The sequence below is a fragment of the Thermobia domestica genome, chromosome 18 (genome assembly GCF_964235325.1).
Source record: "Thermobia domestica chromosome 18, izTheDome1.hap1.1, whole genome shotgun sequence".
Taxonomy (NCBI): Eukaryota; Metazoa; Arthropoda; class Insecta; order Zygentoma; family Lepismatidae; genus Thermobia; species Thermobia domestica.
Genome location: NC_137471.1, coordinates 130387547 through 130403866, shown reverse-complemented (window position 1 = coordinate 130403866; position 16320 = coordinate 130387547). Strand labels below are relative to the sequence as shown.

Sequence of the window (16320 nt, the reverse complement as noted above, 5' to 3'; positions counted from 1 at the left end):
TACCAGAAACAGTCAATATAATGCCCAAAAAAAAAAAAAAAAAAGGAAGGCACTAACAACTTTTAAAATTTCAGAACAAAAAATATTATTTTAAGCAGTAAACCAATCTCCATTAGTGTTTTTAATATCCTCGAAATGCTTTCAGATATTAAATTTTAATGCACTTAACGACCTTTACGTCTATGCAATTCTTAACCTATGCATTAGAAATATCTGTTATGATTGTAGGATTCAAAACTAAGATAATCAGGATCTCAACTATTTGTCTTCCTCTGTTGTTACTCTGACAAACTTCTGGAATATCCAAGGTTAACATGCTGGATCATTATTTGTTTGCTACGTAAAGGAACAAGTGTGCCAGTATAAATTTTCACTTCATCTGACGAAATGCTATTAAATAAAATTGTATCATGGCTTTGCAACACTGCTATTAGAGGTATGTCGAACATCGACTCCAAAGTGTCATCTGAATTGTGAAACACTACTACGTTTACCGTTCCTTATTTTAAATGTTAAATGAGCGTGTCAAGACAAATGCTCCAATCTGTATATTAAAAACTGACAGAATGCTGTTACAATTACATTATAAAAGTAAAGCAGCTGAACTGTTAGAAATAAATTTTCATATATATTAAGTGTCTACCTTCATTTGCGTTCTTATCATGTTACTTTTATCGTAATGGTATTGTAAGGAGAGGAGAAGTATTGAAAATCTACGTCGAAATTTATCATATCAAGAATCAAGACATACCACATAAGCTTAAAATTTAAAATAAACTGTCGCGTCCAGCAGTATTTGAGAAATACCGCATTTAAGAGGGATATGAGGAGCAATGTCTCAGTTCTTAAGCTTGATGTTGAGCTTGCCTCTAATGCGAAAATGCAAAATATACGGTAGTTGGCATATTACGCCCCCTCACACAAATGTACTGAAAGGAAATATGGAATCTTTGAAAGAAATTTGTTTATTTAGAACGAAAACTAGAAAATTAGGCCTATCTACCTACGAATTAGAATTGACAGCTGTAGGCATAAAGCAATGAATAATCTAGGTATCCATTATTCTATGCTAAAATTAAACATTTTAATTTACTGTATATGGCATTGAAGTTTGCAATTTACGTGCAAATATTTCCATTACCAATAGTGCATTTATCACAATTAAGGTAAATAAACCATGCAACATTTAAGTACATATTTCTGCATTGCATTATATAAAGAAATTATTTTATTTCTCCCTACACTGTTTTAAATTTCATTCCATAAACAAAGAACATAAGCAGGTTTCTTATTTGTGTAACTTTTTCTATTCTACTACTAAACTCTCTAACTTAGATATGCATCAACCAATTTATTATTATTAGATCAGCACACAGAAATATTCACCTCAACAAAAATATTTAAAATATTCCTTTTATTATTTTATTAGGTCATTTTACGAGAAACCGTCATGTTAAGCACACTAGTATACTAACGTAGTGTACATCCTCGCACAGTACTCACTATGCACTAGCAGACTTGTGAACTTGGACCTTTTGACGCACACTACGTGGTGTCAGTTCAAAAAATTAACGTACTTTGATTGCGCATTTGTACCTTCTGGATACGGACTTTATCTGCATTCTTCTACTAACACTACCTTGTAAACACAAATGAATTTAACTGTGAATAGGATAACTTCGATTTAAGAAAGCCATTTAGACCTTTTATGGTTTGCAGGGTTGTGAATTCCCTAAAAAGATACAACACAATGCAATTCTTCATATCTCAGATTCAACTAGCCAGATGCAGGGGACTTCTTGTTAGATGATGAAACAAATGCTGAAGGATTTAAAGACACGACGTATTGCAGGGTACACAATGCTTTACATTACTTGTTTGTTTGTAGACAACTATTAGTTTAGTGTTCTCATACGTTGTGTTTCAACACTATAGTCCATTTCTTTTATGTTTTTTTTATTATATTTATTATGTATCTCTAAATTCTATGCACACAAATTGGATAAACGACCTCTTTATATTTGAAAATATATAACAGTAACACCTTTACATTCGTGGTGGTGGAACAAAATATCGGAAGTTGACAACTCTCTCAACGGTTAGCTTGTTAGTTAAACGGTTACTGCAATCGCATCCTAGTAGGAGAGCGGAGTTAAAATCCGGCAGACAATAAGGAAAGGAAAACATTAGTATATTGAGAGGTTTACTGGGATTCTAATTAAAATGGTTACTTCTCTTTTCTCATCAAATATACAGAAAAGGGTTAAACTCGTGGACAGATTTGGTCTGTCCCTTCAGAACATGCAAAAACGAATCAAATATCGCTGATTTGCATTTGTGGTGATTCTACAAAATGTTTTTAACTGCCAACGCACAACGGTTTTTGGGTTTTTTGATTTCTAAACTGGGTTCAGAGGCCGCTTCACGAGATGACTACTTACGGAGAGAAACTAAAGTCTTTGCTTGCTTTTGTTAGCTTTGCGCAAATCATTCAAAGTTTGCATTATAGTTCTACCGTTTTAAAAGCACTTCTTTCGTAGCAACAGGTAGTCGAAAAATTCTCCGGAAATTCAAACGGATTTGCCTTTAGTTGACATGGTAAGGTTCATCACAAAATAAACATACTCTCCATTGCAGTTAGTATTTTAGAAAACTTAAAGAATCTTGAGACTTCAGAGAAGTTTTATATACTATTTGAAGTATTACTAAGTGATCCTTTTACTTGCGACCATTTTTTTTATAAGAAGAATAGCTGCTTACATCAGTCAGAAGCGTGTCTATATTTAATCTTGACACTAAAGACTTTTAAGAAAAGGCGGTTTATGCCGATTTTCCGCTACGTTTGGATACATATTTCACTACTGAACTGTCTCACCTCTTGCAAAGCTAAGCATCAGATTGCGTTATTTTCTTATATCAAATATTAACAACTCCATTAACTCAGTTTAAATTTAAGAAAACAAAAATGAATATTAAACTAAGTATTGGAGTGTAGAAAAAATATTTATATATATATATATATATATATATATATATATATATATATATATATATATATATATAGATCTGATGAAAAAAATGCATTTAAACGTACCTGGGGGTCTGAGAATTGTTACATTCTTCTCGATTACCAATTACTTCAATGTCTTCTTCGTCATCGTTCGTACCTCCAATAGTGGCTGAGATGTGGCTGCGTGATTCTTTCGTGTTGTGTGTAAGATCGGAGGATTTTGGCTTCATGTTACTGTGAAAACTTTTGGCATTTACTAGTACTTCAGCTGTTGACAAACACTTGACTAAACATATTGCTTTCGAAGTTAATTTCCAATCTGATATTGTATCATTCTCATTACTTTCTGAAGCTATATTCTCTAGTTCCATTGCACTTTCCCGTTTCTTACATTCCAAAGGTACTGCAAGAGGATCCTTTTGATCATTAGTGTTAATAGTACATAGCTCATAATTACATTCCTCAAATGCCTGGCTTTCTGTTTTTATTTCAAGATTAACAGGAAGGTCCTCTATTTTCATTTCCATTTTAATACAAGCAACTTGAAATAATGAAAGGCTTGTCGCAAAGAATCGTTCAAGTTGAAAATTTAAAACATTTAGAGTTTAATGTTAAATGAATCCAAAAATCTGCAAGTAATAAAAAAAAATTTTAACGCAGCTTAAACAAAATTTATGAACGGGTCGGGAGCAGAACAGGGTAGGTACCATTTCTGGTGGAATGGAGCTAATGGGTGGAATGGTTAGAGTTAGATTAGGATGCAAAAGTTGAAACCAATATTCTCAAAATTCAGAAAATTTGCTAGAACTCGTGCCAAAACATCGTTGTACGTAAATACTGGAAATACACAACCATACCAGAATATCGAAATACAGTATTCAGTATCCAAATTTTTCTATACTTTTCCATTTGCTAAAGCAAAATCTAATACATTTTTGTTCTAGTTCAAATATCAACAAAGGGCTGCATTCTGTTCCATGTACATTATTTTTTTCTCTTATACATAGGTACATTTTACCAGAGTACGATTCTTGCGTTTTTGTGACTTCTTTTTAAATAATTTTGGGAATTCTCAACGCACGATCAGTGTTGAATCAGTACAGAAAATGCCAAATCTCACATTTTATCCGTTACATTACTAGTTTATATTTCTAAAGTAAAATATGAAAAGCAGTGTTTTACCAATTTCCTACTTAAAAACATACAACATTTTCAACGTTACCGTAAGATTTTGAAGAAAGATTTATATCTTTCCTCTAGCCTTTATCTTTACTCAAATAAATGAACGCTAGGAATTTGTAGTTACATTTATTTTGTCCTCCTTGTTGTTTGTTGTAATGTGTTGATTTAGAGGTCTTGTCCACTTTCGGTATTTTTGTTCTTCCAGTAGTTAATTGTCACTGGATATTTCTTCTAGTAAATTATGGTTTTGGTTATACTGATGCCCATTTTAGTACTAATGTTATGTGAGACATTTACTGGTTAATTTTGAATCTTAACAATAGGAGTTTTACCAGAACTGAAGGAATTTTTAGCACAGAAGGGATTCAGGCTAACAAAAACAACTAGAGAGCTCTTATGTTGTGTTTTAATAGGGCATATACCCACTTTAACTTTTGAGAGTTCAGCATAAAAACCTTTAAATTAACGAAAGAACAGACGTATTACGAGCGTAGGTATATGGTATATTTGAGTGAAATAAAACGTTACATAAAACGATATTCGCTCTAGTGGTAATTTTGTTTAACCATGTAATGACGTTTTTCGATATTTAAAATACCGATGTTAGTATCTCCAAACATTAACACTGAGCAGTTCTATCGGTATGTGTGCTAACGTAAAATTTCATTTCTTTTGAAAATTAAAGTAAAATAAAAGGTGAGAGAAGTATGTTACCATACACCTTAACCAAATTTTTAAAATAAGTTTATTTTACTAAAATAAATACTTATTCGTATTAATAACTTTTTACGATTTAAGGGCATATCTTTCTATTTTCAATGCCAGTTATTTTTCCAATCTTACAAATAAACTATAAGCGATGGCGCAATTTCGAGCGGAAAAAGGAAAGCAAGAAATGAAGTTACAAATGTGAAAACTTCAGCAAATAAAAATAAAAGTATATAAGTTCCCGTAGAATGATATGCAAGCATATGAGCAAACAGGTGATGACGCAACACCACGAACTGCACAACACTCAACAGCAAAGCTAGTCAAGGTGCGGACGGTACAGGGATTAGTTAAGTCTATTCTGTTGCTTCCTAGATTCCAATCTGTGACCAAAGTGCAAAGTGAATATCGCCGTATGTACAACATAGCACCAACACATGGAATAACATTACTTCGTGAGATACCCAGTTTAGGGATACTCCTAATTTGTTGGAGAAACCTTGTTTTGATAGTCTGTCGGTAAGTGACGAGTCTGTAGTGTCTATACGGGAAAGCTACCTACGCAGATGTAAAAATTTATGTGTGCGTGTGCTCGAAAATTATGCCTAAACAAAACTAGGGTTTTTCGGGTAATCGACTAATCGATAAAAGTTTATAAAATTTCAAAACTGTTTCGTCGATGAAGAATTTTAATTTGATCGAATTATCGAACTTTGAAGACTCTCGAAATGTTCGAGACATTCGAAGCACTCGAGACTCGAAATTTTCGAGACACTACAAGTGTTCGAGACTCGTAATATACGAGATATTCAAAATGTTTGAAACATTTGACGAGTGTGAGATATTCGAACTGTTCGTGAGTCTCGGATGGGTGGCAAGCAGCACATGCTTAAAGATATCTGTGTGATCTTATTTTATCTAGTCGTTCGAACAATTTGACGAGTTACGAATTATCAGTGGGTTTGAAAGAAACAATGCAATCGAAGTTAACATAGGTGTACATAATATGTACCTACATTGGCCTATATGCAGGATGTTCATTTTGAAAGTTGCCTCCCTTGAAATGAAGTGAAAGAAAAGTTCTTCCCGCAGGTCTTTACGACCAATGTTCTTGTACAAGGCTTAACATCAGGAAAGGGTGACATAGGTGACGGAAGGAAGTACTTTAAGATTGAAGATTTATCGAATTTTCATTTTGAAAATATATTATTCGGCACTTGAAACCCTTCAAATTTTTGAGATTGTCGAAATGTATAACATACAAACTTCGAGTATCAATGAAACAAATGTTGAGAATTTCGGGTGCGTGGCTCCTAATTATAGATCGCACTGTCTGTTTATTTGTATGTGACGACCGACAGAAGCTTTCGAACAGATTGTCTAATTTTGATGAAACTTACTTTAACCCTTAAGAGATCCGGGGTTTTTGGGCTATTTTTTAGACTTTCAGTCAAGCACGTACTGCATCGTCACTATTTATCCTAGGATCATGGTTCATACCTCATTCTCTTCAGAATGGAGCTGGCTTTCAAATGATAGCACTTGCATGCTCATACCATATATCAGGAGCGGGAAAAATGTCAAAGGGAAATTTTCGTAGGGAAAATTTTTTTCACGCACTTATGGGCCTACCTGGAGCGACCCTGTGTGAACGTAGCCACCTAAAAAAATTTGATAAATAGTACTTGGTATACTGAATGCGTGTGCCAAATTGCAAGTTTCTATCTTGAATACCAAAGGCGGGAGAAATTTTATCAGGAATTCCCACCATGCCCCAAATTACCTTAAAACACCATGATCTAAGGTAAAAAATTTCCTGAGACATCCCTAATTACCCTAGGGTCACGTTTCTCCCATCATTCTCTTCAGAATAGAACTCCTTTCAGGTGGTATGACTCACGTGTTTCCATCATGTATCTAAGGCGGGAAAATGAGGAAAAACGGGATTTTTTGGGTCTAAATATCCTTTTTTCAACTTTCAGCCCCCTGGACCCCCCTGTTTTAACGCAGAGATCTGAAAAACATCTGGTAAATGCTACTCGGTGGGCTGAATGTTTATGCACAATTTCAATTTTCCAAGTGCAAAAGTAATCCCGCCAAAAAAAAAATATACCGACAATGTCCCATATTCCCGTATACAGAGGAAAATTTTTAAACATTCCCTGAGACATCCCTAATTACCCTAGGGTCATGTTTCGCCTATCATTCTCTTCAGAATAGAACTGCCTTTCAGACGGTACCATTCACTTGTCTCCATTATGTATCTAAGGCGGGAAAATCCCATGAAAGAGATTTTTTGGTAAAAATTTCCCTTTTTCAACGTTTAGCACCTCTGAGCCCCCCTGTTTTAACGCAGAAATCTGAAAAAATCTGGTAAATACTACTCGGTGCACTGAATGTGCACAATTTCAATCTTCTAGGTGCAAAAATAAGCCCGCAAAAAAATAGTACCGAAAATGTCCAAAATTCCCCTATACAGAAGTATATTTTGATAAAAATTCCCTGACACTTCCCTAATTACCCTAGGGCCATGTGTCGCACATCATTCTCTTCAGAATAGAACTGCGTTTCAGGCGGTACTAGTCACTTGTCTCCATCATGTATTTAAGGCGGGAAAATGAGGAAAAACGGGATTTTTGGGTAAAAATATCCCTTTTTCAACTTTTTGACCCTCTGGATCCCCCCTTGTTTTAACGCAGAAATTTGAGGAAAAACTCTGGTAAATACTACTCGGTGGACTGCGTGTTTGTGCAAAATTTCAATTTTCTACCTGCAAAAATAAGCCCGCCAAAAAATACTTTACATAAACCTCCCCAAAAAGTATTACACGAAAATATAAATTTTAGACTTATGACGTCATCACCTCCTATGTCTCGACACAGGAAGATGTGAAACCATCCGTAATGTCTTCTGCAATGCCTCTGGACTTGAAGAACAAACAAAAAAAAAAAACGGACGAGAAAGCTCAAATAAGAGAGTTATAACGCAATGTACCATGAAACACCCCGTATTGTACAAATTGTACCATAAGATCCTCAAAGGGTTAAAATGTTCTCCTCTGTTTCGTCATACGCCTGTACTTTTTGATTGGCTTACAACAAGCGCAATTATTGAGAGCGAGCATTCATTCCTATATTGAGTGTATTCGTGATGTTATAACTATAATTAATATTATCGTTTTCTCACTATTATTATTACTCCTATTATTTCGATTATTAAAATCTTTTGCTGTCATCAACGTCTGACGTTTATACGTTTCAGTAGTATACTTTACTATTTTCTTTATTTTTTCTGGGCTTGTGGTGGGATGTAGGGTATGTGAAGTAAGAACATATTTCACCAAATTACTGATATATTTGGTAATACGTTAAATACAAACCTAATGAATTATTAATTACTATCAAAGAGGATGAATACTGCTATTGAAACAGAAAACTAAATTTCAATAGGTTAATAAATATTTCTTCCCATCAAATACTTACCAAACGTGATTGAAAAACAAGCTAAGTCCACTCTGCCACTAGCGTTTACATTTTCCTGTTTGCCACCATCCTGTTACATTTTTTTCTTTGCTGCTAATTGGAAGTGCCTAAGATCACGTCTTACAGTAATACTCAATGATTAGAGATCGGGTATTTAGACCGATGTTCTGTTATTGGCGCAGCTCTCTACGGCCGAAATTTTCTATTTGGCAGCCATCTTGAAATGCCTATAAACACGTGCAGCGATTACCGAACTCACGCTGAAATACCCCCATTTTTGCTGTTTCCGAAAACTCCTACTGGCACCTGCTGGAGCCCTAGCTCCATGAAACAATTAGCCTGTAACCAGTAGCTGACAAAGGTCAGTAACTATGCAAAGAATTACTTGATTTGGTTCACCGTTTACCATATTACCGCAATTATACTTCGTGACTTTCTTCGTGCCTCTATTTTCTTTTCGGTACGATCATGAAACAAAATGGTGAATCTGACAACTTGTGCGCCCTAGTTTTATTGTTTGTGGCATTAACTACTGTGCATACAAAAGCGCATCGCTTTATCTGGTGCCCTTCGCATAACACAGACACATAAATACACGGCGCGACCCGTTACATTAGTCGGTCCCTTCTTATAAGTTGTGCCAGAAAGAACACAAGAAATGAGTCAGAGTGTACAGATCGACGCCTATAAGGTTTGAATCTGAACGATTCTATTATTTGGAAAGCACTTCCTCTCCTATGGGGTGACATTAATGAATTCTAAACTTCTCAAATAATACTGAAAATGCCGCAGTGGTTTGCTTGAGTCCAGTGCAGTGGTGTGGAATATCGAACGTATTTATTTTCGTGTTAAGTGAGTGTGAATAGTTGACCTAACAGTGAGTTTCGTGTATAAATACGCGGGACTTTTTAAAAAGTATTTTATAAGCGACACCAATAATGCAAATGTCGTCTTCTGGATATTGCCAGCATGCTATCGTTGTTCAGAATAGGCAAAATACGATCGAATTTTCGTATATTGTAATAGAAGCGGATCACGAATTTTGTACCTTTTGAATCAAAATTGCTTTGAATCAAAATACTTTTTGTAAGAAGTGAGCCATATAAGGATCACAATAATCAAACCAAGATAGAGTCAGTGTTTGTGTCAGGAGTAGCTTGGTATCTTTGGACAGACAGTCTCGTATTTTGTAAAAGTTTCATTGTATTCCCAGGGCTTTTGAACAGTCGGTAGAAACGTCATTATTCATAGCAAGTTTATCATTAATTTGTACTCCAAGGCTATTTACACAAGGTGAATATCTAATGTTCTAGTCCATTATTTGTAATTCAAATTTTTCAGCTACAATTTTATTCGGCTGATTAGGGGAACCTAGAACAGTATAAGTACACTTAAGGGATTAATAACAAGGACGTTGTCAACACACCAGTTACTGATAGTACTAAGATCTTGATTGAAGATTCGAACCTGTAGTAAATCCTGATGCAAGGCTTTTTATAAACAACTGAGTGTATTCCGCCTAACAGTACACTTTTGAATGCTGTACAACAAATACCAGATCTACAGCATATAAAGTAAACAAAACTGGCCGTAAAATTGAGCCTTGTGAAACACCTCTATGAAGAAAAGCAGCTACAGAAATTTTGTAATGAGAGGAACTACGTACAGCAGATTGATGTTTTCTTTTATATAGATAGGATTCGAACAGTTTTATGGTATGTACTGAAAAGTTATACTATTTCATTTTTGCTAAGAGAACATCATACTGGACTAAGTCAAATGCTTCTGAGAGGTCTAACAAAACTAACATTATCACATATTTTTCATTTAGTGCAGGAATCACATCTCCTTTAATACCTAAAAAAGCTTTAGAAGTGTTGTGAAATAACGATACCCAGATTGTTCGGACGAAAGTATGTCAGAGATATCAATATATGAAGTCATTTGCTGAAGCATTAGCTTTTGGATTACCTTTGAAAGAACTGGCAGTAAATTTACTGTCCTAAGGACACTAATTGATTTAATGCAAGGCTTTTTTGGTAATAGTAGAACTTTAGCTATTTTCCAAACATTAGGGAATTTACCATTGGATAAGGGTAGTTCAAAATATTAGTTAAGGGAAAAGTGGTAACATGTAAAGCTACTTTAAGCATATGTGGGGCTATTTCATCAAAACCTGCGCCATTGGACTTAACGTAAACAACTACTCTTTTAGCTTCATGTCCATGAACAGGTCTTAACATTAAAGTAGTTCCACGGTGTGTTTTAGTGAACTGTACCGATTTATTTCTTTATCAAATGTATCGTACTTGTTACTGCGATTTCGAAAACCTTAACAAAATGACGGTTTATGACATCAAGACAATTTAGTTTTTCAAGGGGGTTCAACGTTGAACTTTTTCCACCTATTCCCAAATTGTGGAACGTCCGCCAAGTGTCTTTATTGTTTTTAGCGTTATTTATACAAAAGGAAAAATACGCAATTACTTCTTGTCGAATAATTGCCGTAGTAAAATTGCGAACCTCTTTGTACTTATCCCAGTGTTACTGCAACTTGGTGCGTTGGAAGTTACGGAGCGCACATTTTAATTTGCAGCTTTGTATTTCTAGACACATACGGTAATTTGTTATTTGAAACTTTAACTGTTTTCATCGACGCGTGCTGATCGAATAGATGTTTTAAAGAATTCTGGAAAAAAATACATTTTAGCACCTACAGAATCCTGAAATTCAATCTGTTTCCAGTTCAAGATTTCGACATTTTGTAGAAATGCGTCGCGCTTAAATGTATTAAAGTTGCAATAACGAATAATGTGAAAACATTTTCTTGGTGGGGTTTTAATGTTCAGGATAGCATGTCTCACTGAGTGATCGGAGACTAAAATGGGTGTATAAACGCGATTTGATGCTATTATATCAATTTTATCGGTAATAATGAGATCGAGTAATGATTCAGTGAACTCTGTTATACTGGCTAGTTCTTTAATGAGTTGGACAAGATCAATTATATTTAGGATACGATCCACATATTTTGTTTCTGCTTTGTCAGGACAAAGCTGATCACAATTAAGGTCACCTAGTATATAGATAATCAACTTGCTGATACAAGTGTGTAATCAGATCCTCAAGAACAGACGATTTGGTGTAGGGGGTAGTTCGTGGTCTACAGGGTTGATATGTTTAAAACAAGTGTTGAAAACATGTTCAAAACTGTGGATGTTGTTTTATTGTTTGGTTCAAACGTTTTAAACGGATGTTGTTTTAAACGTTTTTTTTCGATGGTGGTTGGACATGTTTAAAACAACTAAAATATCAGACCGAAGAAGCTAATTTCATTTTCTAACAAACAACCCATCCTCCGCAGGATTTGTGCATGAAGTAAATTATAAGAACAGTTATATACTTACTATAACAGCAATTACTGAACGAAATTCTGTACATCAAGGTGCGTATAACTAAACCAACAGAAATTGAAGTGAAGTATTTGAACATTTTTCAATTTCCAAGAATAATTGAGCTTAAACACACTATACACTATTCTAAAATCCAAATTCACAAATTCAAAACTTGAGTATTTTTTGGTCACTATCATTTCCATAATTAACGGTTCTCACATCATAAGATAGAAGAAATACTCTGACAAAGACAATACAACTCATAGGCAAGAACAGTTGACTAGTCTACAAGGAGGAAATGACATATTTTAACAAAACAGTTTTCAAGGTACATCTCTATCTGCAACAAGGATAGCTAACAATGATTAGTGTCTACGACATAACAACACAATTAACCTTTAGACGCCCGCCAGGGATTTTAACAAAATGGTAGACTCTCGCGTTCGGGGCTCTGGTGATCCTTCTAATTATCCCAGAGTCATGATTTATACACAGTTGGAAAGCTTGTAGACCACAGATTCCAACGAGGTAAAATTTGTGAAATTCTCGCCATATTTCTAGAAACGAACAGACACAAAGGTCATTAAAAAGTATGAATATATTAACTTTGCAGGACCCTGGTAACTCTTGCAATCACCGCAAAATGCTGTGACAAAATGCTGCTAAAAATGTGTGCTTTTGCGCTGACAAAATGATGCTAATGTGTAGGCCATATACTTGTGACGATAATATAAAAAATGGTAGCCAGTGCTGTAATTGCGCAACGAATTCGTTTTATGTAGGAAGTATTAAAAAATGAGCAGAAAAACATTCATTGAATTAGACATTCTCCCCCTCCCCCACGACAGTACCACGTCCATATGTAAATCATTTTTGCTGCATGATACGAACAAAAATTATGCTTCTAGACCACTTCAGTAAAATATATTTTGCCTTATATGGAACCGTTCTGGAACCAAATGTAAATTAGCAAAATTTGACCACCTCCTCCTCTATAAACAGAAGTGCATATACAGGTTCCTATCACGTAGGATACTACTTCATTGTTCACAATAATTTTTGTGGATGTACCACAAAGGGGGAGGAATGGCCTCCAAAATCTGATGAAAAATTAAAAAATGAACTTCATCCTCCCTCTCTCGGTCGTACATAAATACCCATTACATAGATAAAATGTAAAGATGTGCACGAGCGAGTTCGAGCGAGTTTTCATTCAAACTCGACTCGACACGAAACCGACATCATTGAGCTCGACTCGAAAAATTTCCTCCAATTCGACTCGAGTTTCGTGTCGAGTCGAGCCAAATGCTGTGTGTAGTTTCAAGTACTTTTTTCAGCTATCCTACATAGACAATATAATTATTATCAATGATACTTACTATTACTACAACTTATTATTATTATTATCATTATTATTATTATTATTAACACCAGCGTGCATAAACATGAATAACAGGAGGTTTGTATCTGAATACTAAAGCTAGTTGATAGCTGACCTCGGAAAAGGTGAAGTCAAGGAGGGAAGGACATCGTTCACGAGGTAGTGGGTTTCAGTTCCGGAAGAGCAAGTATCCAGGCTCGAACCAAAAATCATTAAAAGTTAGACTGCGTCACCAAACATGTTCAAACTTGCTTGGCTCGGGTTCTCAACGGCTCTAGCGACTTGGCTCACAGCTCATTCACTATCAAACCTAGCCAACAGCTCACCCAACCGAGCCGATGGCTCACCTGAGCCGAACCGGTGCCTTATCTGAACCGAGCCCGCTCGAGCTACTCCTCAGTTGAGCCGAACTGAGCCCGTTAACACCACTACCTAGGTTGGGCTTCTGCTTCGCCTGAAAAAAGATCGTGCAGGTCTCAGCCTTGGTGGTAAGGACTACAGTATATACAGGTGTTTACATTGGTGTTCACATTTGAGGCTGTCTCGTTATAAAAATCCACAGTCATCCTGGTAATCGGGACGAGACGAGATGCGAACAGTGTCCCATCTTCTGAGCAACAATAAAAATGTTCCATATTACTGCTCACATTTCTTATGATTTTCGATTTCCAGTCTAATCAAGCCATGATCTCAAAACGAGTTAAAACGAGCTAAACGAGCGAGCCATTATCATTACCGATCTCAAAACAGTGACTTGACTCGAAACTAGACTCGAGAATATTACCTTTGATTCGACTAGAGAAAATTACCTTTGATTCGACTCGAAACTCAACTCGAATTTGCTTCGAGTTTCGAGTCGAGTCGAGCTTTTGCCCATCCCTAATAAAATGCATACTAGCGGAATGCTTCATTCCTCAGGAATGCTTTGGTATCATCTCTCTGGCTTAATTAGGAGTTGCGCTATTGATGTTTGTTGTAAGAATAAATGTAATTTATGTCAAAAAGCTGAAACTCGAAAATTTGCCTAACATTGCCCCTCCCCCTGCTCCCCCATATAAGCAAGAAGTACAAATACATGACATTACTATGTACTGGCCTTCATTCCTTCATGTACCAACGTTTATGAATATATCCCCCAAGAGTGGAAATGGCTCCCAAAGAACCGTTTAAAAAGAAACAAAAGAACAAGATATTTACACTCCTTCCACCTCCACATGGCACCCCCACATAGATGAGATGCACACCAGCGGAAAGCTGCATCCTTCAGGAATAAATTGGTTCCAAAACCACCTTCCAGCCTTAATTAGGTACTGAGCCATTGAGGTTTAAAGCCCTGATACAGCAGTTGCGTCAATGGGCAAATAAAGATGAAGAATGCAGACGATCAGTAGAAGCTAACACAAAGAAACTACATCTTCAGTGAACAGAAATTGGTAAAATGCCGATTTCTTTCTCCGGAATTGAACATTTGCACGGATCGAAATTACGGAAGTTCCAGAAATTTGATCTAACGATTGAATATAGATGGCAAGCAATACCTGTGAGCGTGTAAAAATGGAATATATATGCCTATTTAGATTATTGTTTCAAACAAAATAAAGATTTTAAACCTGTTTTTTTTTAAAAAAAACAAAGTACTTTGTTTTAAACGTTAAAAAGGTTTGAAACAAAAAAAAATGTTTGTTTTTTTTAACCCTGGTGGTATATACATTGATAAGATATCTATGCGTAGCGAATTTATTTTGACATTCACCGTGATTCTACTTGATCTGAGTTAGTTACTTCAACTAGTTTTACATCTTAATTTTCAAGATAATACATTAAAATTCCTCCAGCACTATGTTCTCTGTTTTACCGGAGAATAGAGTAACCAGATGTATTAATGAGATTTGTATCAGTTGAATTGTCAAGCCACATTTCACAAACTATAGAAACAGCATACAGCGATTATAACACTAGTACGCGTATTTCGTCTATTTTAGGTAAAATGGAACGAATATTAGGATGCATATTCAAAAACTGAGACTCTTGTCCCACTACAGACTCAAACCTTTCCTGAAAGATTTTGTTGATTTAAATGCTCATTTGTACTGTGCCCGTGGTTATGAATGCTCCATTGGGGTTATGTGAAGCAACATGTATGTAGCGAACGCAATAACGACACTAATAATCTTATACAGAAAATCACAGATGTTATTCATTCTGTTACAAAACAGGTCCTTAAACGTGTGTGGAAAGAACATGAATATCGCTTAGATGTCTGTAGGGAAACAAATGGAAGCGACATTCAACTGCACGGACTAGCTATGAAAGTTGGGATATCTTTTTCTATTTGCTGAAAATATTTTTCTACCTTGTTTCGTTGAATTCCTGTGACCGGTTAAATGTGCACCAAGACTTTACGGAAAACTGTATAATACTTGCAAGACAATTTCCATATAACCTGTCAAAGGAATTTCTTCTTCTACGACAGTGAATACCAGCTCCGGAAGGTACGATACCCTTCCAGTTGATTTTTCCGAAAGGACTCAATTAGATAGGGCTCAATTTTTTCTTTCAATCTCTCAGAGACATCTTCTGAATTTAACACTGCTACAGCTAATTATTCGAATAAATTATTAGCACTGTACAGCTAGTCACATATATATAGTGAGTGGCTAAATATAAGGTGACTGTGATCACATATAAACATGTCCCTCATGTCAAAATTCATTTGGTTTTCTTCTAAACTTTTAAGGAGTTAGGATCTTGTATTACCCCTAAATTTCATAAACTGTTATTTACTTACTCGATAAAGTGCCAATGTTTTTGCTGTTCTGTTTGTGTTCTTATCCGATACTGATGTGAGTGTTGTACTACGGCAAAAATAGTGATATCTATGAGGCCATACTCGTAAGAAATTAGCGAAAATGACGGTAGTCTTTTAAATGCAGAGGTATTTCATATATTTCAATTGTTTTGGTCAATATTTGCATTTTGTACTACAAAAATACCAGCAGCATGCTGTTGTTTTTGACTTCATGAAAATTATTTTCAAGCTATTGATTGTACAATGAAGATCAATGCAGGAAATTTTTCAAGATATGCAGTTACTAGGCTGATCTCCAGAAAGCAAATATTACACGACACTCTATCATAAAATAAGCACTTTCTAAAAAAAAA

General features: G+C 35.4%; 1 protein-coding gene across 2 annotated transcripts in view; it reads right to left on the bottom strand.

Moving 5' to 3' along the window:
* The window catches only part of LOC145675660 (uncharacterized), a 46893-nt gene that overhangs the window by 12332 nt on the left and 18241 nt on the right, over positions 1-16320 (bottom strand). For both annotated transcript variants that reach the window (XM_081746228.1, XM_081746229.1), the window contains one exon: positions 3095-3639. In XM_081746228.1, the coding sequence (XP_081602354.1) occupies positions 3095-3537 (443 nt within the window). In that variant the 5' untranslated portion in view covers positions 3538-3639. The remainder of the gene's footprint in view (positions 1-3094; positions 3640-16320) is intronic.